Source organism: Xyrauchen texanus, chromosome 17 (genome assembly GCF_025860055.1).
Source record: "Xyrauchen texanus isolate HMW12.3.18 chromosome 17, RBS_HiC_50CHRs, whole genome shotgun sequence".
Classification (NCBI taxonomy): Eukaryota; Metazoa; Chordata; class Actinopteri; order Cypriniformes; family Catostomidae; genus Xyrauchen; species Xyrauchen texanus.
Genome location: NC_068292.1, coordinates 24,209,164 through 24,228,821, shown reverse-complemented (window position 1 = coordinate 24,228,821; position 19,658 = coordinate 24,209,164). Strand labels below are relative to the sequence as shown.

At 40.3% G+C, this 19,658-nt stretch overlaps 1 protein-coding gene across 3 annotated transcripts in view; it reads left to right on the top strand.

Moving 5' to 3' along the window:
* Positions 1-17,922, top strand: part of LOC127658276 (cell adhesion molecule 4-like) — a 185,583-nt gene extending 167,661 nt beyond the window's left edge. For 2 of the 3 annotated variants that reach the window (XM_052147477.1, XM_052147476.1), the window contains exons 7-9: positions 3,579-3,656; positions 10,596-10,724; positions 16,253-17,922. In XM_052147477.1, the coding sequence (XP_052003437.1) occupies positions 3,579-3,656; positions 10,596-10,724; positions 16,253-16,362 (317 nt within the window). In that variant the 3' untranslated portion in view covers positions 16,363-17,922. The remainder of the gene's footprint in view (positions 1-3,578; positions 3,657-10,595; positions 10,725-16,252) is intronic. The other variant, XM_052147478.1, reaches the window with a different exon arrangement.
* The last annotated feature ends 1,736 nt before the right edge of the window (positions 17,923-19,658 follow it).

The window sequence follows — 19,658 nt, the reverse complement described above, 5'->3', positions numbered from 1 at the left end:
GTTTTGACTATACCAGACAGCCAGTTGCTCAACCTCCCTTCTGTATGCAGACTCATCATCGTCCTGGATGAGGCAGATGACAGTAGTGTTGTCTGCAAACTTCAGGAGGTTGACAGAGGGATCCTTGGTGGTGCAATCATTTGTGTACTGGGAGAAGAGTAGTGGGGAAGAGCACACATTCCTGGGGGGCACCAGAAGGTCCAATTATATCCTTCAGGTGGGCCAACACCAGTGTCTCAAATGACTTCATGACCACAGACGTTAGAGCGATGGGTCTGTGTCCTGTGATTTTGGGTTTCTTGGGAAAGGGATGATGATGGAGCATTTGAAGCAGTACACACTGCTCCCGTGATCTGTTGAAGATCTGTGTGAAGATGGGGGCCAGCGTGTCAGCACAGGATTTTAGACAAGTGGGTGAAACACTGCTCTGGGCCCTGTGCTTTCCTTGTCTTTTGTTTCTGAAAGACCTGGCACACATCCTCTTCACAGATCGTAAGTGCAGGTTTAGTAGCAGGATGGGGAGGAGGGTGGTTGCAGGAGGTGTTGATGTTTGTGTGAAGTCAAGGTCAGAGCGGGTGTGGGGTGAGAGGCTGGCCTTTTCAAATCTACAGTAAAACTCATTCAGGTCATCAGCCATTTGTTGTTTCCCTACAGTGTTGTGGAATGGTGTCTTGTAGTTAGTAATATCTGTCAGGCCTCTCCACACTGATACAGAGTTGTTAGCTGAAAACTTGTTTTTCAGATTTTCAGAGTAGTTTGTTTCTGGCCTGATTGTGCAAGATTTTATCCTCACTTCTGTAAGCATCCTCTTTGGTCTGATGAAGCTGCCTGAGTTTTGCCGTTAACCATGGTTTCTCATTGTTGAATGTTATATAAGTCCTAGTAGGAATGCACATATCCTCACAGAAAGTGATATATAATGTTACAGTATCTGTGAGCTCATCAACACTCCAATCAATGCATTCAAAGCAGGCTTGTAGTTCCAGCTCTGCTTCATTGGTCCATCTTTTTACCATCTTTACTACAGGTTTAGCTGATTTAAGTTTTTGCCTGTACGTCAGAAGAAGATGAAGCAAACAGTGATCAGAGAGTTCCAAATCTGCTCTAGAGACAGAGAGATATGCATCCTTTAATATTGTGTAGCAGTGATCCAGTATATTTCGGTCTCTGGTGGGGCATGTAATGTGCTGTCTGTATTTTGGCAGTTCACGGATGATCAGCTGATCAGCCAGCTGTTGCAGCACTTCGCTCACACACGCTTGAGGAATATAAACTCTTACCTGAATAAACGAGGAAAAATCCCACAGTGAGTAGAAAGGTTTACTGTTGATAAAGAGGGCTTCCAAATTACTTCACATGAGAGGCTGAGAGTGCTTGAACCTCTTTAATTTTTTTAAAATAAAAAGTTGTAAATATTGTCTATTTCTCACACACACCTATCATTTAGCTTCAGAAGACATTTAATAATCCACTGGAGTCATATGGATTACTTTGATGATGGCTATATGTGTTTTTTGGAGCTTAAAAAATTTGGCACATATTCACTTGCATTTTATGGACCTGTAGAGCTGAAATATTATTCCAAAAATCTTAATTTGCATTCTACAGAAGATAGAAAGTAATACAAATCTGGGATGGCATGAAGGTGAGTAAATGATGAGAGAATTTTAATTTTTTAATTCCTTTAATATTTCTGGGAAAAAGGAAAAGAGAGCACCATTCAGAGCAAGTCTGTGAGAGAGTGAAACGTGCTGTAGCATTAGGTCAACAAACACACAATTATTTATATTAGACTAAACTCGGGGATTAAAACATAAATGCGTAAAAACAATGCAGGTGAAATTAAGAAACTAGCAAGTAAAAGATTGCAATTTTACACATTTTTGATTAACTATACACTAAACATAAAGAATTGCAGTAGTATTGTATCGTTATATTGATTCAACATAGGATCGATAGGTCCCTGCTAATTTCAACCCCCAAAGCCGGTTGCACATCAGACGAGATTGTACAGTGAATAAAGGTGGCAGTTAAGTGTTCAGTTAAGACACTGTCAGCCTGAAGTCAACTAGTGGCTTATCACAAGAGTTATAAAATGGCATCTGTAGAAAATACAGCAGGTGTGAAGCCCTGCGGCACTGCGCTCAATATGTGAAGTGGCTCAAATGAAAGATACTACGATAAAGATAACACAAATCCTACAGAAACCTGCAATATATACAAATTCGCCTTCAAATATAGTGCTATGCAGAATCATTTAAAAAGGAATCATGATTTTCAATATGATCAGCACTTTGTGTGTTGGAATGATGTCACAACTTTTTGAATTGGACTTGACTTTTGGGCTTAAAATCAGTAGTCGTGCAACCCCTAGTGGCAGTACAAATCAGTGACTCTAATAACTGTACAAAGAAAAGTTACATATAAAAGGTTTTTGCACTTCAAAAACGAACAAAGTGATGTTGATGAGTTTGCAGTTTGGTGTATGAAAAAAACAGTGCAACTGTGCAAACTGAATAATTAAAAGGCTACGTTTATTATGCCATTTCTTTATATGTTGCCTAGGATGTGTTCAAGCTTTCTAAATTTTGTTTATGAAAAATTGCATATACACAATGTATCTTCTAGCATAATCTAAATAATGGATGTCCCTTGATGACTGAGCAGCCCCAGAAGTTGGATCTGGATGCCGCTGACAGATTCTGAATGGTTTTGAATTTTAGGATGCTCTGTGTTGTCCCCTGCACCATGTGATGCCTCCCTCAGTATTTTCACCCCCGAAAAAAGCTATAACTTGCCGAAAGACCATCTTTGGCCATCATAAGTTATCATGCATGCCTATGCTGTTTTGTGGAGATTAGTGCTTCTATGTTGATGGTCTAGCTATTGGAACAACATTGCTGTAGCCAAATATGGTGAAGCTGGTTGACAAGCATGATCTTTTAATTAGAGCTGGTTTACTAATAAAGTGTTTCTAGTTAAGATATTTAAGAAACTGGAAGGGCATAATAGCATACCAGCATCCAAACAACAACATATGTTTGTGCCTACCTCTTTTCAGATGGTTATTGCATTGTTTCATTCTGGATTGTATTTAGGGAAAAAAAAATGGTGTTAGACTGATTTGTAGTTGGAGGAGACTGCGAGAGGAATGAAAGATGGGGTGAGAAAGAGCGATTAGGCTAGTACTTATATTAGAGGTGTGGAGGATGGTGAGCAGAGCAGAAAGATTGATGATCTTTGAGATGGAGGGATTGAAGATTACAGTGTAAGAAAGAGAGAGGAAGAGAGAGAGCTGAGCTGAGCAGAGGGTGCACGGTAACTGCAGTATTTTTTAGCTGTGAGGGATTGGAGGGCATAACATGAAGCTGATGCACCCTGCTGGCTGGAGATGTAACCCACAAAGATAGCACTAACCCCTGCAAAAGGAACAAGATTGTTTGTTTTCTTCTCACATACTCACGCAAACTTGCTTACTCTACAGACTGACATGCCTCATTTTGCATTTCCCCTGCATGTGCTTGTATTTAGTTGCAGTAGTTTGTAAATAAACTTGTTCCACTGCCGTTCCCTTCTAGTGTCTCTCCCTCCCACCTCCCATCCTGCCATCACTTACCACATCCTTCCACCCACCAGTAATGCAGATGAATACAAAGGTAACACTCATCCATCTTTTCACTTTACCTTAGTTCTCCTCACCTCTCCTCCACTACACTTCCTGCCTCACCTCACTCATTTATTCATACTTCATCTAGAATATTTCACTTACTAATTTATTTATACTTGTAATTCCACTTATATTACCAGTCAAAATTCTAGACACAGCTAACTCATTTTTTATTACTTTTTTATAAAAAAAATTGTTTTACTTTCTTTTTCACATTTAAGAATACCGAAATATAGTCGCCAAAACTATGAACTAGTACAAATGGACGTTTGGATATTATAATGGCTGCTTTTCCATACTATCTGATCCAAAAAGTAATAATTAAAAATATAATTCTGTAAAGAAATTCATAAACATAGTTGTCTACAAATTTCAAGCATTTTAGCATAAGCCTTTATATCAAAATATTCTTAATATAAGTGTGAAAAGCATAAGTGTATCTAAACTTTGACAGGTATTGTATATAGTTAATGTTTCATGCTTCAAAAATAGTTGTAATTTAGTTTTACATGACCATTTCCACCCCCTCTGTTTATTTTAGAATTAAACACACTGTTTTGGTTAATGTACCTTAGAAACCTATTTATGTAAATTACCTCTGTGATGATTGGCTAACGTCTTCTCATGTGAAATGAGTTACAATTTTATTCATTCTTAGTAAACATGTGTATTCCTCCCGGACTTCGCTCCTCTAAAGGCTTAACTTCAAATCAACCTCATTCCATATGTTTTCTTCTGCTAGAAAATACTAGCTTCTCATTTTCATATTCATGTTTTGCTGTTTTATTGTTCCTTAACATGCATGTGCACACACTCCTATTGTCTTCTAAGTGCCCTTGTCATCTGAAGCACTAGTGCTGCTCTCTAGAGTAGCTACTCAGCTGCTGTGCCTTGTTTTTTGCTACCATTTGAGGATCTCTGAACAGATGAAGAGACACATGCTGAAACGGAGCAAAAAATAGAGTGGTCCCACAAAGAATTACATCTTCAGCAGTATCACTTGTCATCCGTAATGACCCAACCCTATGCTGACCCGACATGGGGTCGGGTCAGCAGAGAGCCCTTGAACCTCCCACACCTACAGAGCTACTGACAGGTTTCACTGAACTCCAAGACATTTGCATATCAGCAGAGCAATAAGTCACGCAACACTGCACAACCCTCACAAAGATTAGCACGCACACACCTTCTGTCTGAATGACCTGCAGAAGAAGATTATATCATATCTATTTCTATCATTTTCATTGCACACACTTCACAGTGCCAAGTCGTTGAATTGATCACATTTTGCTGTCTTTTCTTTTAAAGCTTTCTTTCTAGTGGGGCCGAAACAGGGTTTATATATATATATATATATATATATATATATATATATATATATATATATATATATATATATATATATATATGCATGTGAAGTTTATACTAGCTACATTAGCTCACTCTTTTTCCTAACTGTGATGGAACTAAACAAACTATAAATATGTTGGACTGAAATAAGCCAGAGATTGAAGCCACACCGCCATCTCTAAAAACTGTTAATTGGGAGATTATGGTTTTGCAGTAAACTACAGTATTACTGGGAAATGAGTACTGAACAGGATGAAGGCTTTGCTTCGGTGCCGTTTTACCGAAGTCGGGTATGTCTAAAGAAGCACATCTTACATGATGGCTCATATGCGGTGACATCATTCTCATGTTCCCTTTACAAAAAGCTTCTCTATGATGCTGCGCTTTGCTAAGCGCTTTTGGGAACAATCCTGCATTGTGACCAGCTGTGAATATGTGTGTAACACGTCCATGAATATTGACCAGAATTTATAGCCTTGACTTGTGAGATCATTAGATGCACCTGTGGCCAGGCTATAAATAGACGCGTCACCAGCGTGTCGTCAGATCCGTTTTCTTCAAAGCATACTGTGCTGTGTGTCTCACTAGCCTGTCAGAAACTTTCTTTCCTCTGCTAGGATTTAGAATTTGTTAGGCAATGCGCAGTGAACCTTTTCTCCTTTCCCTCTTTCTATATATATATATATATATAAAATAGAAAAGACAAAGGTAGAAAAATGTCGGAGAAGCGAAGCAAATGATGCGAGATTCCCTGTCAACGTTCTATGACTGTCAGGGCACCAATTTTGTTTTGTTTATTTGGGGGAAGAGCATGCTGCACGTTGGGGCAGGGCGAGTGTGCGCATTGCAACCTACTTTCGGGCGAAATGCTTCGCGCTCGCCTCGCTTACTTCCGGAGTCAGCGCACACTCTTTCATCGTGGGGCTCTCGCATATATCTGGCTGAGGAGCAAGAGACGGGTCCGTCCCTATCGCTCGCTCTCTCCCCAGATCCAGCTGATCCTTGTCGTAAGCTGAAGCGCGCCTCGGCGCCTCTTCGTTTCACTAGGGGAGGCGCTGAACCTCTGTACATTTCATGCATAATAATAAATCTGCTGAGAAATGACTCGAGGTGGTTACTCCGGCTATGGCCAGACTACAGCTAGACTGGCCACGCGAACAAGAGACACCCCCCGCCGCTTCAAACTATAAGACAGATTTCTATCTGGTGGCCAAAAAATATATATATAATAAGAAAACATGTAAAAAAAGTGAACGCTATATTAGTCCCTTCCTTTCTTTGATGACCTCCATGACGAGCTTTCTCACTCATGGAGGAACCCATATACTTCCCGTGTTTACGTACCCTCGACGTCTTTATACTCGACTATCATGGGTGCTGAGACACGGGGGTATTCAATGATGCTGCCGGTCGAAGAGACGTTTGTGGGCTATTTCTCACCGGGTTCGGCATCATCACTCAAGAAACCCGCTCTCCCCACTAAGCCATGCAGGACTACCTCCATGCTAGTGGGGAGGACTTATCAAGCGGCAGGTCAGGCTGGTGCTTCACTGCACACCGTGGCCGTGTTACCGGCGTACCAGGCTGACCTAATGAAAGACCTGAGTGCGGGTGCAACGCTCAACGAAGAAGCCTTTTCTGAACTTCATCGGGCCACAGATTTATCTGAAAGGTTTATTTGGGGATAAACACAGATTTATCATAGAAAGGTTAAGCCATAAATGCCTCTCCGTGCTGACTAAAGCGGACATAGACCGACCAATGACACGGGCTGTCTGCTTGGTCGCACTGAGAGGCATTTATGGCTTAACCTTTCGGGCATCAAGAATAAGGACAGAGTTTTCCCACTCGATGCCCCGGTTTCACCTTCCGGTCTCTTCGGAGACGCCATGAATACGGTTATCTCCAGATTCCAGGAGGCGAAAAGCCACGAGGAAGCCTTCGGGCAGTTTTTTCCTCGCCACACTCAGGGGGGGCGGGGCTGTCGGCCACCCAGTCCCGCACCGACTCTGCTAGGCAGAGCGTGGCGAGTCGTGCTCCCCCTCGTAAAGACTGGGGACAGGCTCATCACCCTCAGCAACCTCTGAAGCAGGACCTCTTCACTCCCGCCGCCTTTGGTGTTTCAGGTGACAGAGGCTTCCAACAAAGAGTGGGGTGTACCATTGCTCCCTGCCTTTATCCAGGATGCGGAACACTCGACGTCCCATCAACAGGATGTGTCGAAATTGATACCCATCTCAGAGAACCTGGCAGCGTGGAAACTTCTGCCAGGCATTTCTATGTGGGTTCTGAACACCGTAGAAAGAGGCTACAAGAATTCAATTCCCTAGCCGCCCTCCGCGTTTCAATGGCATGGTTCCCACTACCGTGAAACCGGAGCAGACACGTCTACTGTGGGAAGAGCTGCAAAATCTCTTGGTCAAAGGGGCCATGAACGTGTTCCCATTCCAGAGAAAGAGTCAGGCTATTACAGCAGATACTTCCTGGTCCCCAAGAAGGGGGGGGGTTCAAGATGCTAACTGTCAAGATGGTCGTGTCTCAGATCCAACATTACGATTGGCTGATCACGATCGATCTCATGGACGCATATTTCCATATTGGAATTCTGCCACAGCACAGGAAGTTCCTGAGGTTCACTTTCGGGGACAAAGCCTTCCAGTATCGGGTTCTTCCATTCGGCCTAGCCCAATCACCCCGCACATTCACGAAATGCATGGATGCAGCACTGGCTCCTTCGTGACTCCGGGGCATCCGCATTCTGAATTAAATAGACAACTGGCTGATCTTAGCGCAGCTCCAAGAACTGGCAGTTCAGCACAGGGATAATGTCTTAGCTCATCTGGTTTCTCCGGGTCTGAGACTCAACGTCAAAGAGTTGACGGAATTCGATCACGATGCAGGCACAGTTGTCTCCCGCTTGTATCACGTCCATTCAGAACACCCTGAGCAAACTCAGGCTAGGTCAAGGTTGCACTGTTCACCAGTATCAACAAATACTAGGTCTCATGGCGTCTGCGTCCACGGTGATCCCTTTGGGCCTGCTCCATATGAGACCATTTCAGCTGTGGCTAAAAGCCAGGGGATTTCATCCAAGGGCCAGTCCCCTAGTGCTAATAAGGTTTACGCGCCACGTGCTTCGTTCCCTTGCTATGTGGTTCAGACCCCAGTTTCTTACCTTGGGTCCCACTCTAGGTGCGTCTTGTCGTCACAGGCTGCTAACAACAGACGCCTTCCTGACTGGCTGTGTAGCGGTCTTAAGTGGTCATCCAGCTCAAGGGGATCGGAGGGTCGTCAGCTCGGTTGTCACAATAACTGTCTCGAGTTGATGCCAGTATTTCTGGTGCTGAAATACTTCTTCCAGAGGCTACCATGTCTTGGTGCGGGTGGGCAATACAGCGGTAGTCTCTTACATAAACCATCAAGGACCATAAACCTGGCCTATGAGGCGCGTGGTCAAGCTTCGCCAGTAGGTGTCAGGGCTCACTCCACCTGACGCCACATTACCTGCTCCGCCCCGCTGCTCCACCCCGCCGGGTACGTCAAAAATAACCGTCCCCTTAGTGCCCCTAGCTCGGAGTTTGGATGCAGTGCAGAAATCGCGACTCTCTTACTCAAAGACGCAATAGAGCCTGTCCCTCCAACCGAGATGAAGAAGGGTTTCTATGGCCCTTACTCCATCGTACCCAAGAAAGGCGGCGACTTACGGCCGATCTTGGACTTGCGAGTTTTCAACCGGGCCTTGCACAAACTCCCGTTCAAAATGCTCACGCAAAAACACATTTTAACTTGCGTCCGACATCTAGATTGGTTCACAGCGGTAGACCTGAAGGATGCGTTCTTCCACGTCTCAATATTGCCTCGACATCAACCCTTCTTACGGTTCGCGTTTGGCGGCCAGGCGAATCAGTACAAAGTCCTCCCCTTCGGCATATCTCTGTCCCCTCGCGTCTTTACGAAGGCTCTTGCTCTGCTTCGGGAAGCCGGCATTCGCTACTCAACTACCTCGACGACTGGCTCATCCTGGCCCACTCCCGAGAGTTACAATGCGCCCACAGGGACCATGTGCTCAGGCACCTCAGCCGTTTAGGGCTTCAGGTCAACTGGGAAAATAGCAAGCTCGCCCCAGTTCAGAGCATCTCTTTTCTTGGTATGGAGTTAGACTCAGTCTCAATGTCAGCGCGCCTCACCAACAAGCACGCGCAGTCAGTGCTGAAATGCCTCGCTGCCTTCAGGGCGGGCACAGTGGTCCCTTTAAAACTTTTCCAAAAGCTCCTGGGACATATGGCATCCTCCGTGGCGGTCGCGCCACTGGGGTTGATGCATATGAGACTGCTTCAGCACTGGCTCCAGACTCGAGTCCCGAGACGAGCATCTATATATATATATATATATATATATATATATATATATATATATATATATATATATATATATATATTTGTATGTGTGTGTAAATGACCATATATAAGTCTTCTGTGTTCTTACTATCAGGCAACACTGTAGCTATAGGGAGTTTAGTAAGTTTATAGTTAGATGCTTGGGTTTGCCTTTTTAGTGCAAGGCACATTTTGGCAACCTGTTTGAAATATCAGTTGCTAAAACTGAGCACCACGGGTCTGCAAGGTTTTCTCTCTTTTCTCTTTCTCTCTTTGGCTTGCATTTTTGCTTTCTCCAATTGCCAGCAAGAGTTGAAAGTTTTCTCGAAGAGAAGGAAAGAGAGAGAATACGAGAGGAAGACAACTGCAAGAGAAGTACACTGGCGTGGAGACAGAGGCTGCAGTCTCTGTCTATGTCCCTTCTTCAGTGCCGGGTGGCTGGTTTCCTGAAAAGTGTGCTTGAGACAAGGAGCACTGTTAATTTTTAATCTTTTATAAAACAGACTGCTAATGAAATCTTAGTCGACATCCTGTTCAAAGGCGCCATGCCGTGCCTCTCTCCAGACCTTCCACTGTTTCTCAAGCATTTCTCTAAGATGTGCACATTTTATCTTCGTATTCAGACACTCGTAGAAACTTTTCATGTCAGTGATGTTGTCTGTTTCCCTGCAAGTAAGCATACTTTCCTTCTCTGTCTTTATTTATTTTTTTATTCTGGGCCTTATTGAAATTGAGAATTTATTTAAATGAATTGAATAAATGTAATACTTAAATTTTTAAATTAAAAAAGTATTTTACATAAAAGGACAACACCCTTTTATATATATATATATATATATATATATATATATATATATATATATATATATATATATATATATATATATATAAAATATGCCCTCAAAAATGCCTCTAAAATTAATTCCAGAGGAAAAATATTTTTTATTGTATATATTTCTGAAAGTAGCAAACACACACACACACACACACACCGATTTTTCCCATCCATCTTTCCTCTGCATATGGACTTTCCCTGTCATTTTACACCATTAAACATGGAAAAATGTGAGAAATTCAAACAAATCCGCAGCATTATTTAATCAGATTTCTTCCTATCTCTGTGTTTGTTTCCATTTCCTTGGTGTTTGGTTTTTTGTTTAAATACTAAAGCTAAAGCCCTTCTCTTTGTGTGTGTGTCTCAGATCCCGGGGCAGTTGTGGAGACCCACAGTGCAGTTCCATATGCAGTTATAGGGGGCATCCTGGCTCTGCTGGTCTTCACTGTCATCTGTGTGCTCATCATCACCATCTGGTGCTCCGTCCGACAGAAAGGTGACCTCCTCTGTCCACACATATTTAACCGGCCGTGACACACTGACATGCTACACCTCACCTTTAGAGAGGGAGGTAGAAATAAATCTAAATAGAAGAGAGCAGTGTTGGCTGGTGCTTCTCAAGAGTGGAGAAGACAAGATGTGATTGATCAATTTGAAGGGAAAAAAAAACAGTTTTCTTAGATCTGGTGTTTGCAGTGATGCTCCTAAGAGCAGCTTCTCAAATTACTACTAAACATTAAAAATATTCAGCGTAAATAACTGTCCAAGCGCAGAACTATATTTTTACAGTAAATGGAAATAAACGAGAGACAAGTTTATGGATGCTAAATGAAATGTTTTATGATAGACTTGCATCTTCCAGCACTCTGTGCACTGCTTTGTTTTAAAACTGCAAACATTGTCAGTCACATATCACTGTTTCAATTATTAGCTGTTGTAAATTCTCCCCCATTTAAGAGCTTGTCCTCACATTATATAGAGAAGCCAGGCTTCCAGGTGAAACAAAAATACATTCATTGAAAGTGCTCATGATGCTCTCATAGTCTCCTAGTGAAGCACGGCATCCAGATAGGACTCAAAGTGATGCATTTACAGTACATTGTCTTGTCCTAAGCACAGAGTAATGTAAATTAAATTAGGCATAAATTAGGAAAAAAAAACAATGTATTACAAAAATAAAATACCAGTGTAAAATGCATTCAATACCATAGGAAACACACAGTATAGGAGTTAATTAGGACCCACATATGTATTCTAAGTGTAGTGATGCAAATTCTCTTATAATTTAAACAATATTCAACTATATGTTAAAAAAGTCACTTCACGTGATAGAACACACCTATATTGAGGACAGGGTTGGGTGTAACAGAATACATGTAACGGGAATACGTATTTAAAATACAAAAATAAATAACAATTTAATTGAACAATTGAAATCATTGGTATTTAGAATACAGTTACATTCAAAATGTATTTTGATTACTGAGGAGATTACTTTGCATTTTATTGTCATTTGTTTAATTTAATATTTAGTCCTTTCAGATAGAAAACTTTAATACATATAAATGATGCGATCTAAAGTGCACTTGAACAGCAGTGAAACACTTTCTTATGATGTGTTACATTCATACGAGCAGACAGAGAATTAAGTTTAAAGTAAGTTTGAAGTAAGTTTGGAGCAGAAGAAATAGAAATGAAATAAAAAACTTTATGCTAAACTAAAATGCTATTTCTAGCCATTTTACATGCACATAGCTCAAAAAAAAAAATTCTAGTAAGACCTTTGAAATTAGGGCAAAAATCGTATTCTTGATAATATATATTTTATTGTTTTCTTGTAATAATATCTAAAAATCCTTAAAACAAAATCAGTTTGATTTATCTTGTTTTAGAAACAACACTGCATAAGATATTTAGGTTTTTCAGAGAATGTATTTTTATCATGTGTTTTGTTTTTCTGTACTTGCAGAGTTTTTATAGTCAAAACAAGTGAAAAATCTACCAGTGCTGAAGAATTAATCCAAAGTATTTAGAATACATTACTGACCTTGAATAATCTTACGAAATACGTTACAAATTACATTTTACAGCATTTATTCTGTAATCTGTAGTGGAATACATTTCAAAAGTAACCCTCATAACCCTGATTGAGGAATACCTGGTGTGGCAGATCAAAATTAGATGTGAGGTCATTTTTGACATTCTAGGGTTAAACTTATAATGGATGGTGTAGTTGTTTGATACATCTTGTGTTCCTGAAGGGAAGACTCAGGAACAGAGTGTCAGCATAAATATGTCTGGATGAAAGGAGAGGAGATGAGAGAGAACAAAAATAGCTTTAGAATAATAGACCTGTAATATAGAAATCTGGCCCTGGGAAATGTGGGAAACATTGGCATGGCCCTTTTTTTTTGTCGACCGTATCGTGGCACATCTATAAAGAAAACTTAATTACCTTGTCACTGGAGTCTTTTGAGAACATCTGGCCATCTCAGTGTTTCACCATTTCCAATAAAGTTCACAGCACTTACAAATTGGGGGCGGAGGCTAAGGGGGCCAAGGAACCAGAGCCCACCTGCCAATCAAAGTCAAAAGCTGTTATTTCACCCATCAATGTTGAGACACAGAACATTAGGGCTGATCCTGTCTAACCTTGGGCTAGCTGGAAAGGCAGAATGGAAATTATTAATCAGAGGTTCATATAGGGGACACGTAAGTGGAACATTAAAGCTCTTTAATTCTCCTACTTCTCCTTTCGCGCGAAATTAGATGCATTGTCCTGGTCCTGTGCGGTCTGTGACACCACTGTTTTTTAATGACCCCATCAGCGTCTGCTTTACATTGGTATTGTAGAAAAATAAAACTGTGCATAAATAAGATTGATTTTTTAATTAAGCAGTGTTGTGCCAGTGCCACAGAGATACTTCTGCCAGAGATATTTGAGTTATTTGTCTCGATGCCACAGAAGAAAAACCAGTGGCTCATATAATGAAGAGAATAAAAAGGTTATATTGCTGACTTTGCTGTAGAACATAAAGGACGACTGTATCTCAGATTGATCTTATGATTAATTAAAAGTTGATGTGCATAAGTTTCCCAAAGTACAGTAGATTACTTTTGCTGGCCCTGCAAAAAAAGCCCTAACTCTTTGTCTTCTGGGCAGAAACATGATATCAAACAGGTAAATTAGTTTCAGATGTAAGAGAGGCAGATACATACATTGTACTACACAACTTCATCAATTCCCAAGGGCAATTAATTTTTGGCATACAGATTAAATTAATTATTTTCCTCAAAATTCTACAAACAATACCCCATAATGACAACGTGAAAGAAGTTTGTTTGAAATCTTTTACAAATAAAAAACAGAAAAAAAAATCACATGGACATAAGTATTCACAGCCTATGCCATGACACTCAAAATTGAGCTCAGGTGCATCCTGTTTCCACTGATCATCCTTGAGATGTTTCTACAACTTGATTGGAGTCCACCTGTGGTAATTTCAGTTGATTGGACATGATTTGGTAAGGCACACACCTGTCTATATAAGGTCCCACAGTTAACAGTGCATGTCAGAGCACAAACCAAGCCATGAAGTCCAAGGAATTGTCTGTAGACCTCCGAGACAGGATTGTATCGAGGTACAGATCTGGGGAAGGGTACAGAAACATTTCTGCAACATTGAAGGTCCCAATGAGCACAGTGGCCTCCATCATCTGTAAATGAAGAAGTTTGGAACCACCAGGACTCTTCCTAGATCTGGCCGCCCAACCAAACTGAGTGATCGGGGATGAAGAGCCTTAGTCAGGGAGGTGACCAAGAACCCGATGGTCACTCTGACAGAGCTCCAGCATTTCTCTGTGGAGAGAGGAGAACCTTCCAGAAGAACAACCATCTCTGCAGCACTCCACCAATCAGGCCTGTATGGTAGAGTGGCCAGACGGAAGCCACTACTTAGTAAAAGGCACATGACAGCCCACCTGGAGTTTGTCAAAAGGCAACTGAAGGACTCTCAGACCATTAGAAACAAATTTCTCTGGTCTGATGAAACAAACATTGAACTCTTTGGCCTGAATGGCAAGCGTCATGTCTGGAGAAAACCAGGCACCACTCATCACCTGGCCAATACCATCCCTACAGTGAAGCATGGTGGTGGCAGCATCATGCTGTGGGGATGTTTTTCAGCAGAAGGAACTGGGAGACTAGTCAGGATCAAGGGAAAGATGAATGCAGCAATGTACTCCAGTGCGCTCTGGACCTCAGACTGGGGCGAAGGTTCATCTTCAAACAGGACAATGACCCTAAGCACACAGCCAATATAACAAAGGAGTGGCTACGAGACAACTCTGTGAATATTCTTGCGTGACCTAGCCAGAGCCCAGACTTGAACCCGATTGAACATCTCTGAAGAGATCTGAAAATGTCTGTGCACCGACACTCCCCATCCAACCTGATGGAGCTTGAGAGGTCCTGCAAAGAAGAATTGGAGAAACTGCCTAAAAATAGGTGTGCCAAGCTTGTAGCATCATACACAAAAAGACTTAAGGCTGTAATTGGTGCCAAAGTTGCTTCAACAAAGTATTGAGCAATGGCTGTGAATACTTATGTACATGTGATTTTTTTAAATTTTTTTTATTTATTTTATTTATTTATTTATTTATTTATTTTTTTTTTTTAATACATTTGCAAAGATTTCAAACAAACTTCTTTCACGTTGTCATTATGGGGTATTGTTTGTAGAATTGAGGAAAATAAAGAATTGGATTCATTTTAGAATAAGGCTGTAACATAACAAAATGTGGAAAAGCGCTGTGAATACTTTCCGGATGCACTGTAGATATATCTACAAATTTGAAAAAACATTAACAAATATAAATAATCATAACACAAATTATAAGTGAATAATAGGTTATGTAGTTAGGTAATTTAAAGGAATATTTCAACATTATGTACAGCGAGTAAAGATGCTGACTACAACCCCTGGAGTTGCGAGTTTGAATCCAGGGTGTGCGGAGTGACTCCAGTCAGGTCTCCTAAGCAACCAAATTGCTAGGGAGGGTAGAGTCACATGGAGTAACCTCCTCGTGGTGGCTATAATGTGGTTTTCACTCTCGGTGGGGCATGTGGTGAGTTGTGTGTGGATGCCACAGAGAATAGTGTGAAGCCTCCACAAGAACTATGTCTCCGCAGTAAAGCGCACAACAAGCCACGTGATAAGATGCACTAATTGAAGGTCTCAAACGCAGAGGCAACTGAGATTTGTCCTCTGCCACCTGGATTGAGGTGAGTTACTATGTCACCACGAGGACCTAGAGCGCATTGGGAATTAGGCATTCGAAATTTGGGAGAAAGAAAAAAAAAGGAATATTTCACCCAAAAAATAAATCTATCATCAATTTACTCACCCTCAACCAAACTCGTATTACTTTCTTTCTTATGCTGAACACAAACATTTGAATGAGTATTCCGTTCTGTCTTTTCAATTAAATGGCAGAAGCTTTTTAAAGATGAAGTGTGTGATTTTTGTCCAGTTGTACCACTGAACGGTATTGAAATATAAAAATTGTTTTCAAACAATATCCTGTCAGCTGTTGATTGCACAAACAGATAGTACTGCCCCCAACTCACAACTTTGGTTGAGTCAATGTTGTTTTGTCAGGCTGGACAGGGCACTCAAAAAAACAGAGACACATTTTTAAGAGAAAATTAACCTGCAAATGGCTACTTGTAGCTCCCTCTACATATTAAGATGGAAGTATTTTAACACCAATATATTTAAGCTTTAAAGTGAGACCTTATCATCTGCTATTGTAATTAACATACAGGAATATTAATTAAGTTTTTCCTTGTGTGTTCTGCATAAAATAACCATAATATGGATTTGGAATGACAAGAGGGTGTTTAAATTGACAGGTAGTTGTATGTAAAAGTGACATTAAAGGTTTTTGTTTGATTTCTTCATGGACTGATTATTGATCTATTTGACAGAAATTTTATTTTTCTCTATTTTTTACTCTCTCAAGGTTCATATTTGACTCATGAGGCCAGTGGGTTGGATGAACACGGTGAAGTGCAGGAGGCATTCCTAAACGGTAATGATGCCAGCCAGGGCAAGAAAGAGTACTTACTGTAGTGCCGCCCTAGTGGAGCACTTCAGAAACACTGGACCGCAACAAAATGCACACCACAACCACACACACTGCTCCCAAACAGACCTACACACCACCACAATGACAACGAGAGGGAAGCATCACAATCGTGCCATATGAAGTTGGAGTGGGAAGGAGAGGACGGAGAACACAGTTGGGTGGAGAGAGACAGCAAGAGAAAGAGAGAAGGCAGAGGATTATTATTATTATTATTATTATTATTGAAAGAGATGTGAGGAACCACAAACACCAACTCTTGTCTCACACTCACACTTTCTGTTTTCAGTTGTGTGAGATAGTGCCAGTTAGCTGTAATTGTAGGGCCAGGAGAGAAAACTGGCCATTCAATATGGGCCAATCCATAACTGGATACAACGACATCACTGCAGGAAGCCACAAGTGCTTATGAGCTATTGAATGTCCCAACATGAGCAAATTGAAATACCCAGCATTGCCAAATCATCTAGGCTTCAGAGAAGAATATAAATCCACCAATCACATCACTAAGAGCTTAGTGCCGCCCTCATAAATTATTCATACCGTGCTATTGCTGTGTTTCACCCAGCGACTGAATTATCTGCTCATGTTGGCCAAAATCTTGTGCACAATTGTCTACTTTCAACTTAGTGGTCCTGCTGAAGGAAGGTTCTTCTCTTTTGATCCTCTCTCAGTGATTCTCAGTTTCCTCCTCTCCAATTGTCCTTCCTCTCCCTCTATCGCTCCACTACTGTTTGTTAATAATTAAGGGATTAGACTTGTTCTCATTTATGAATGAATTGGAGCGGATGGCTTGCTCTGAAACTGTAAAACTGGGGGGTTAATTATTGAGAAGCATCATTGGAAAAGAAGAACTGCAAATAGCTTGACTTGGGCGAGAAAAAAAACAAGAAGGGTGTTGGCAAAGAACATGTAAGAAATTTAGATTTTATGACTGCTATGACACAAAAACACTTACACATCGAAACATATCTCTGAAGTCATTATTTGTATGGAAAAGTCTACATAGTAAGCTAAATTACTCTTAAGAAATTGATAAAAAAAATATTTACTTTTGCACGCATTACAAAGCGATGCTATCATACTAACAGAAAATTAGCTTAGAGGTGCGAAAATGAACAAACTACTGTTACATTATCTTTAAAAAAATTTGAAAACTAAAAAAAATTAATCTTAAAGAGATATCTGAGGTCTTAAATGTTTTTTATTAATTATCATTTGGACTATTTTGATCGTTGTTATTGTTATTGTTATTGTTATTATTATTATTACTGTTATTATAATTGTAAATGCTATAAATTGTATACTTCCCATGCTTTAGTTTTACCTGTAGAAAAAGCTGTGTACCCACTTTTCTCTCTGCTCTTTCATTCACTTCAGTCTTTCTTGATCTTTCTATCCTCTTTGTGTCCTTCTCCTTATTTGTCCATCTCCTATTTGTCTTACACTTCCTGTTTATTTTATAGTCTTTGCGTCGCTGTTGATATAGCAAACTGTACATCTTTATAGGGGAAAGATACCAAGCACGACAAAATAAAAAAATACTTAAAGAATCTCATGTGAATGTTTTTGGAACATGACTGACCTAGAGAAGCCTCCTGCAATACTCTCATTAAAGAGCAGCAGAAGACTAAATGATAGAGTTTTACTGGTTACAATAAAATTGAGGAGGAAAAAGGGAGGATATTTTAATTAGCTGAAACAGCCAGAGACAAAGAGAAATAACAAAGATGGAAATTTGTTTGACTGAGATGATGAATCTTGAGAACAATGGAGAAGGGAGAAAGAGAAAGTGAGAGTAGGTACATTAAAATATGACTCCTCCATTATTCCAGAGAAATCAATATACGTTTGTGTCAGAAGTCACTTGCTAAGCGCTCAAAGGGGTGGGTTTAGATTTAAAAGCCGAGAGGAAGATGACTGATCGATGTGATTGTCCTCTGTTGATGGAGAGGCACTGCAGAAGGCTGTCATAAACAGTAACTGTCACATGGCAATCAAAGCACACACTACGTTACCTGCTGTTCTGCTCACTTTGAAAGCTTTCTTACATAAAGGAGGACATATCCTAGCTAGTTTCTTTTTAAAGGAATTGTTTACACAAACTGAAAATAATTTAATGCCGTTTCAAACCTTATGACTTTTTCTTTTGCAGAACACAAACAATTTTTATTTAATGAATATCACTGGCCCTCTTGTAAAATCAATGGGAGTAGAGACTCACTTTAAAGCTTAAAATGGACCCAAACATTTTATAAACGTAGTCAATGTCACTCATGCTAGAACTTGCATTGTTTAGGGCTAAAACAATGCAACATGATTGAGCTTCTCACATAGTGCTCGAACCCTCAATAGATGTCAAGAGTTTTACTGAAAAATGACTTTGAGAAAACATTTTTTAGCGGTTTCTCATCTCATCACTTACTTCAAAAGATTTGGAATATGATGCACAAATTGCATGGTCTACTTTTATTATACTTTTGGGTCCTTTTTTAAGCTGTGAATCTAGTGATCTAGTGATTCACTATCCATTGCCATTGTATTTAGAAGGTGGCCAAAGATAATAATTAAACATCTCCATTTGTGTTCTGTTTAGGAAAGTCATATAGGTATGGAAAGACATGAGGCTGAGTAAATTATGACCAAATTTAAATTTTTGGGTGAGCTATTCCTTTTTTAGTGTGAGTATAAATGATTCATAAGACATAATCAAACAGATGACACACAGAAGAGATGAGTTGCTAATTTTGGAACTCCTGAGAAGTGACTTGTGCATCATTGAGCAGGCAAACTCCAAATGCAGAGCTGAAATGAAAAATGACAGCCCTAGTTGTGCCAAGTTATCATCAATCTCTTCTAATTTGGATTATTGAACCAGGCCAAATTCGCTGACATACGTTATTGACAGATACATGGGGAATGAAGTATTTGTTTGTGAAATACATCATCAAACTTTCCTTCAGGTTTACCCAAGGACAATGAACATTGCTCTCTCTGCATGACGGATTCAAAGCTTCCATGCTCCTGGTAATGACCTCATTCAAGGAGATGAAAAATTGTCATATTGGCAGGAAGCTCAAGTGTAGAGAGAAACTGAGTGAGCCCTCAATCAGGAAACTTTTTACTTGTTTTTCCTTTTGACAGTCCTTCACTCAATAATTCCCCCATTGGAGGTTAGTGCACACTCCAGAGAGAAAGACAGTTATCAAGAAAGAAATTAAGAAGGAATACCAGACAAATCAGTCTTAAAGGGATACTTCATCCAAAAATAACAATTCTGTCA